Source organism: Zootoca vivipara, chromosome 3 (genome assembly GCF_963506605.1).
Source record: "Zootoca vivipara chromosome 3, rZooViv1.1, whole genome shotgun sequence".
Classification (NCBI taxonomy): Eukaryota; Metazoa; Chordata; class Lepidosauria; order Squamata; family Lacertidae; genus Zootoca; species Zootoca vivipara.
In genome coordinates, this window is record NC_083278.1 from 13,274,575 (window position 1) to 13,282,665 (window position 8,091).

The following is an 8,091-nucleotide window of genomic DNA, read 5'->3' on the forward strand; positions in this document are numbered from 1 at the left end:
TCTCTAAAAAGGGTTGCCTTCAGATATCTTCTAAAAGTCTGGTAGCTGTTTTTCCCTTTGACATCTGCTGGGAGGGTGTTCCACAGGGCGGGCGCCACTACCGAGAAGGCCCTCTGCCTGGGTTCCCTGTAAGTTCACTTCTCGCAGCGAGGGAACCGCCAGAAGGCCCTTGGCACTGGACCTCAGTGTCCGGGCAGAATGATGGGGGTGGAGACGCTCCTTCAATAAAGTATAACCAATCAAACCCGCATTCAAATTGCAGCTGTTAATACCTTCAGTACAGTACCAACCATCCCCATGTAAGCCTCCAGGCATGCAGCATGGTTATGTGGAGAGCAGCCATCTGAAGATGTGCCTGAAGGCTTGCATTGCTCTTGGAAGTCTGCCAGCCGGGATTTGCAGATACAGTCCTTCAGACAGGAGTCCAACAGGACGAGGCAGTTTGGCTTGCTGCTGCTGCTCCTCTGGAAAGAGCACTCCGGGACAATGGTATTCCAGCGCCGCTCACCACAGACCTCGTCTTGACAAGGGCAGAAGAGGAGGCTCTTGGTGAAATCTGCGCTGATCCTCTCAAAGAAGTGTCTCAGGTGTTGGTGGCATCTGCGCCGATCACAGGTGGTCTCTGTGCTGCAGGTCTGGGCATAGAGTGGGCGCAGACGCATGCACTTGTGGTTCAAGTGGCAAACATTTGTGGCATGAAGGCAGGGATTTGTCCTATCCATAGCTGAAATCCTAGTTGACAGTTTGTTGTAATTGGTCTTGGAAGAGTCTTCATTGTCTGTATCTTCATAGGGTGACACCTCCAAATGAAAGCCATCAAAAGTGAAATGAACAGTCCAGTAGATGCGCAGGCACAGCTGTTCCAGCTTTCGTGTGCGCCGGTGACACTTGCATTCCTGAAAATAACTGCTTCTTACAAATGTTTCTGCTGCCAAGCATCTGTTCCTGGCTTCTTGGTCAAGGAGGAAGCCGCTCTTGGAAAAAGACTGGGAACAGTTTTGCAAGGTCTGATAAGTGGCACTGCAGGCAGGCTCAGCCAAGCAAAGGGTCTCTGCTGTTATACAGGTGTGCGGCTGATCAAGAGAGAGAACAAGGAGGCCTCCGGTTCGGGAGAGCAGCAGCCCCAGCAGCAAAGGGAGGCCCATGGCGGAGGGAAGCACAGCAGGGGCAGCACGGCCGGTCACTCCACTCCGAGCCGGTCTTGCGAGGGAAGGGCTCACATGCTCCGCTAGTTCAGCGGGGACTGGGCAGCCTCGCGTGGCCATCTGCTGCCAGCCTGCCCTCGTCGTCCCACCTTCGCGGGGACTCTGTGCTGGTCAAGAACCGTAACAATCAATCAATCAATCAACCTTCAGTACCGAGTGTCATACCAAACAATTTTCTAAAGAACTGGACAAATAAAAATGTTTTAATGTTGCATTGCAGCTGAACAAAACCATGCTAGGGAACTTCCTGAGACTGCATGGAAGGGAACATGGGAAGAACTTGACATCATGCTAAGGCAATTGTTCCATCTGGACAAGGGTTTCAGCTTGCTGGGTGGAATCACCTCCTCTTCCCTCACTCCATACCCTGTTTTGGGTGTTCTCCTGATTGCCCTGAGTCTATTTCACAAGCACAGGGTGCATGGCTGGAGGAGGAGGAAGCGGGAGCCCCATTGCACAAGCAGAAGTCCTTGCAACGGGCTTCTACTAATGGGAATCCCACCCTGTGGTTTTATTCTCGTGTATACTCAGTGGAAACTGGTCTTTTTGGGGATTCGTGAGGCACAAGGCAAGGATGCCCACAGAAGGTGGAGCCAGAGCCAATGACAGGTTAAGTCAAGGAATTCTGGTTTGGCCCCATCCTCTACCCTGCTCACTTCTACAAAGGCAGGACTGAGAGTAAGGAGAAGGAGGCTGCCTCCCCGCTTGACTGGCTGTAAGAAGGCAGCCAGGTGGAGCTGACATAGACCAGAGTAAGCTTGATGGGGCATATGCCCATATGGGCCAATCTCCACTGTGTTTCCTGTTACATTTCAAGCAACAGTGGGAGCTCCCAGTGTCAACCCACCTGCCAATGTTCCCCATCCACTTCAATAGAAGGAGAAGATCTGTATCCCCAAAAGGAATCATATAGGAGGGAGCTGTGTCTGCCACTGAACTAGATTGCATGAAGAAGCTAACTTATTCAGGGTTTTAGTGTTTGCGTCAGCCTGCATAGGGATATCCGGATCGTATTTACAGTGGTACCTCGCAAGACGAATGCCCTGCAAGACGAATTTTTCGCAAGATGAATTCGTTTTGCAAAAAATTCATCTTGTGAATCGCGGTTTCCCATAGGAATGCATTGAAATTTAATTAATGTGTTCCTATGGGCAAAAAAAGAAAATTCAATGCATTCCTATGAGAAACCGCAATTTGCAAGATGAATTTTTCGCAAAACGAATTGACTCGCGGAATGAATTAAATTCATCTTGCGAGGCACCACTGTATTTTAAGGATGTAAAAACGAGTACTTTAAATTGTAAAACAGAAAATTTAATACAAAATTAGATGGATGATAGATAGATAATAGCACCCATTTGAATAGTTTCATTTAAGCTAAGCATAATCATGCATTCACAAAACCTTTTGTCTCCCTGGATACATCAGATCAAAATACTATAATAAAAACTCTAAAGTAGCTATTGTATATCAAGAGCCATCATTTCTTGAGGGTTTTCTTAATGATCAAAGCAGGCTATCACATGATCATTGTAGTCATCACATGAGAAACATTCGCAAAGTTTGTGCCCAAGCAATCTGTGGCTCTGTTGCACAAACATTTGTGTGGTACTTCTTGTGTCTGCCGCCAAGTGCAACTCATGCTGTGTCCCAGAGGTGCCTCCATTTCCATGGCAATCGCTATTAATAGTGTGCCTTTCAATTTGTTAAGCATGAGGGATCTATAAAAGGGAAAGCTATTAATACAGCAGGGAATTTTCCCACAGTAAAAAGAAATCAAAGTTGAGCTTCATTCGTAAGACTGCTGTAAATGAAGGACTTGTTTCCGCCTTACCTCTATTGAGCTCTTTTATATAAGGCTGTGGTTTGTATATTTGCTGCGGGGAATTAGAGTACACCGCTACGTCATAGGATCGCAATGCCCTTTACCCTACAACAACAGCCCACTTACATCTTGGCATGCCTTAATAAACACCTTGGGCTGGAATGGAGCAGGTTATCATCCTTCTCAAGGTGTAGAATGATTGAGTCACATTTATTTACACATATAGCTTCGTGAATGGGATTGTTGCATTTCGGGAGGGGCCAGCCTGCCTCAGCTTTGCCAATACTTAGCAAGCATATCAAATGTAGCAATTTGCATCTTTGCAATCAATTGCATGTGTCTCTTCGTGCAAGGTCATCATGGAGGCCGAATTTTTCCTCTAGTATTGACCCTCTATTGAATTCAACAGGACTTACTCCCAAATGCAAATATGAAAAGCTGACCAGAAACTGTTTCTGTATGCTACTACAGCAGCTAGAACTTTATCAGCCCAAACGTGGAAACAGCAAGAATTAACGACAGTAGAGGAATGGCAGACGAAGATGATGGACTATGCAGAACTAGCAAAACTGACGAGAAATCCAAAGCCAGAGTGACCAAGTGTTCCAGGGAGAATGGAGTAAATTTATTGAATATATAGATAATCATTAGGGACCCAGGTGTCACTGTGGGTTAAACCACAGAGTCTAGGGCTTGCTGATCAGAAGGTCGGCGGTTCAAATCCCTGCAGTGGGGTGAGCTCCCATGGCTCGGTTCCAGCTCCTGCCCACCTAACAGTTCGAAAGCATGTCAAAGTGCAAGTAGATAAATAGGGACCGCTCCTGTGGGAAGATAAACGGCGTTTCCGTGCGCTGCTCTGGTTCGCCAGAAGCAGCTTTGTCATGCTGGCCACATGACCCGGAAGCTGTCTGCAGACAAACGCTGGCTCCCTCAACCTATAGAGCGAGATGAGCGTCGCAACCCCAGAGTCGGACACGACTGGACCTGATGGTCAGGGGCCCCTTTACCTTTACCTTCAGATAATCATTGTAAACATATAAAGACACTAGTTGGACTGCGGTAAGGTTCGCAACGTTTAAAAGAAGAAACTTTCTGCTTGTGTTAAGTTTTAAATCATTTAAGTTAAATGATTTAAAGTTAAAAGAAGAAACTTTCTGCTTGTGTTAAGTTTTAAATCATTTAAGTTAAATGATTTAAGTTAGACGGTATAAATGTGTGGTTCTAAGATGTGTTTTTATAAAAAAACCAGGTGACGGAATGGAGGGAAGTCAAAAGCTCGGGAGAGCTAAACATTTGTGAAAGGTGATACGATGTTATAATATTGTCAATTTTTTAAATAATAATAATAATAATAAATATTATCTAAAAAAGGACTTACTCCCAAGTAAATGGGGTTAGGATTTCTGCCCAAATACTGATGGGGGAGAAATTCATTTCAGTTCACATTTAAAGGCAAACCTACCAGAACATACTTCCTGAACCGATATGCTAAGCAAAATGCAGCCAGCATTCGAAATCTGCATTTCTTTGAATTTTGCAATGCAGTTCTCTGGCCAGGTAATGTGAGTGAAAATGCATATATTAGGATAGAGTGTGTTTAATTTCCAAGCAAAGGGTCTGCTGGTTTCTCTTTAAGGTTTCCAGACTCAAAAGAGAGCAGGGCAATTAAAGGCACAGACGTCCTGTCCTCTATTGAGTCTGGCAACCCTATTTATGGGTTCTGCTCCCTTTGATGGGTTTCTCCATTCTGAGTGGAAGCGTACTAAGGACTGGGGAAGCGCTTTCACAGAGAACTCCATCAGCAACTTCCTAGAAAAGGTGTGGGAATTAAAAACAGGCGTGGACCCACTTCCCTATCGGAATAGCAAAACTAAACTGTTTGCCTACAAAATCAGTAAACTGATAAGGCAGCTTCACTCCAAGCAGGTGAACTCAATTATGGAGAGTATATAAAGGTGTCATGTGATTATTAACCTGCTTGTAAAAATAATAAGAAATCAGTAGGAGCTAGTATAAATTTGCATATTCAAATAGGAGGAGCTACACTTATTTTCTTGTTTAAGAGTGTTTTGATGAAGACAAGCTTTTATTTAGCTCACAACACAAACTGATATTTTATGACCTTCAGGTATGTCCACTTCATATTTAGTACTACGGTACTGTTGCTGCTGTTTGCAGCCATACATTCAGTGGCCACTGCAACACACACACACACACAAACATGGCAATAGTGGAACATACGTTTTGTGTGCAAAATGTCCCAGATTCAATTCCTGGCATCTCCAGATAGAGCTGGGAAATGCTTCTGCCGGAAACACTGGCATGCCACTACCAGTCAGTGTAGTCAATACCCTTGCATATCATTGCTTGTGTTTTTGCTGACAGCTGTTTTGATTTCACTGGTCCCTGTTGCTGTGCATGAACTGGAGATGCCAGAGACCGAGGCTGGAAACTTCAGCACACAAAGCATGTGAGCTATGGATCCTGCCTACTGGACTATGGATATGTAGTCCCCATCGATCTCAGATGAGGAGCCAGGGCTTCAGTGTTAGGTCTCAGTTCTAAAAGTTCTCATTCAGTGATGGTTGCTGTAATGGGTGGGAAATCATCCACGCATTTTCACAAGGAACAAGTGCTGGAGTTGGGTGGCTGCAGTGGAGCAGCTGCAGCATAGATCCATTTGGGGGAGGAGGGCAAGAGGGAAGAAAAACAAGGATGGGAACATCTCCTCTGCCCCATTCCCTTGGGGGCACCACCATTCAGAGTATAATATTTCAAACATGTGAAAAAATGTGAGAAGATTTCAAAGATTAACAACTATTTTAAAAAATTGCCCACCAGGTTTGGAATACAATTAAAAATCTGCCTTGAATTCCCGTGGTTTAAATTAGGAAACTATTGTATTCTTTCTTGCAGTTTTTGTGTCAGGTTCCATTTTACTAGATTTGGAGGTAGTAAATAAATGTCATAGTGGTTTTCAGAATAACAAATGCTTCATGAGAACACAATTATTATTATGATCCAAGAAGATATATTGCTTTATTCCATGGAAACTAATCTTGATGCTTTTGATTATTGTTCTCAACCTGATTTTAAATTAAGTATGAAATGCCATTTTTCCCACCGAGCTTGGAACAATGACAGGATTTGCTTGTATCACTGCACAGCACAAGTGTCTGCACAACAGTGCCAAGAGATTTACCATATTTAAATCAAAATTATAATCATGTTGACTTAGTTAAGTTTACTGTGCTTGAGAGCATAAGTGCCAAACAGAGAAAGAAAGCACACAGAGTGTCAAAGTTGTGCGGCTTGACATAATTGTCCCCAAACCCCAAAGATGGAACCCATGACATTATTGTATAAGAAGTAAGTAATTTGGTGAGCCCCTATTTCACAAAAACTACACACATTTGAAGGAGTCCTCTCTTTTGGTGTTTTTCAAGGGATTACTGGAAAGGGTCACAAAGAGTGTTTGTTTTATGGCCTCTAGTTCTCTAGGACTGGCCATCTGAATTGTATTGGAAACACTGTCTTGGCTCCAAATAGTTTGAGCCCCACCTTGGCTTTAAGCCCAGGCATAGGAGTTCCTACAAATGATCCCAGCTGCTTCACCATCACACATCCAAGGAAGTGTTACAGGAGGCCTGCCCAGTCACACCCCAACCCTATTAGCTTTGGCTGGTGATCTAGGAATTTCTCTGAAGCAAGGATGGAGACCTGTGGTCCTCCAGGTTACGTTGGGCTCCAACCTCCACCAGCCCCAGTCACCATGGCCAATGGTCACGAACGTTGTGAGTAATAGCCCAGTAATATATGGAGAACTACAGGTTACTCAACCCTGCCATAAGGGGTTCTGCTCTACAGATGGTCCTCTTCACCCTCCAAATGTCATCTTGTATTACTCACTAATAATAATAATAATAATAATAATAATAATAATAATAATAATAATAATTTATTTGTATCCTGCCCTCCCCGGCCGAGGCCGGGCTCGGAGCAGCTAACATCGTTAAAAACAACACAATATGAATAAAAACAGACATCAATTAATTAAAATACATCTTAAAATTAATTCAGACAAGTTAAAATCTGTGCAGGTGGCAATTATCAGGTTGGAATTGAGAGTGGTTAATACTTGTCAGTAACCCTACAACCTGTCCTTCTCTTAACCCTTAATGTTGCCGCCAGTTGTAATCTGCTTGACTGTGTACTGAGACAACAAATACCAGTGAAGGGTCACTACTACAAGTACAACGTACGACATAGATCAGTCAATATTTTCACACTCAGAACTCTTAACCAAAGCATGCATTTCTTAATTTTTAAATCATATGTTTGCATGGTGGCAGTGCTATTGGCGCCACCCATATTAGATTAAGTTGCAACCTCATAGTGCATCCATATTCACCTATTGAAGACCAATGGTAGAGGTGAAAGAGCCCTCATCCATATGGTGTATGCAGGTTGGGGAGTGTGGGAGAACCTACATGGCCCTATACTGAAATCAGGGGAAGATTTCTGTGTTGCACTCAGTCAGATTGAGCTGGAGAGGCAGAGTTCCATCTTAAATTCATGCACCAGAGCCACTCTCCCATTGGTCCAGATGCATGAAGAAGGCACACCTGCCTCTTGATGACCATTGTGCAGGAACTCTCTCCTAGTGGCCATGCCCAAGGCACACAGCGTAATAACTGAGGAACGAACATTACAGCTGATCTTGTACAGAATGGAATTAGTGTGAATGTGCTTGAGGGGAGGGAGAGTTGGAGTCAGCACACTGGAGGGATTTTAAAGTTAATTTGCTCAAAGGAAGGACTAAAAGGGTGATGTGCATAGGATGTTGAACACTTCTTCGAACCTTGTAATGAAGATCCAATGTTTCTTTAAATCTTGACACTAAAGCTGGCCACTCTGTGTCACACAAATGTTAAGTTTTTAAAAGAAACGGAAAAAACCAGCACAACAGCTGCTAATAATCAATGAGAATTAGCTGCCTGGCGTTTAATTTGTTGCCATTGCAGGAATTTCTCAGCCAATTAATGATCGGAGGGAGAGGAA

General features: G+C 43.9%; 1 protein-coding gene across 1 annotated transcript; it reads right to left on the reverse strand.

Moving 5' to 3' along the window:
- Positions 1-251: 251 nt before the first annotated feature.
- LOC132591857 (GDNF family receptor alpha-4-like) lies at positions 252-1,236 on the reverse strand. Its single transcript, XM_060272262.1, has one exon. The coding sequence runs from the start codon at positions 1,143-1,145 to the stop codon at positions 252-254; it is 894 nt and encodes a 297-aa protein (XP_060128245.1). The 5' UTR covers positions 1,146-1,236.
- Positions 1,237-8,091: the final 6,855 nt, after the last annotated feature.

Excerpts from the sequence above, each read along its gene's own strand:
- LOC132591857 (XM_060272262.1), bottom strand. The coding sequence starts at position 1,145 with ATGGGCCTCCCTTTGCTGCTGGGGCTGCTGCTCTCCCGAACCGGAGGC.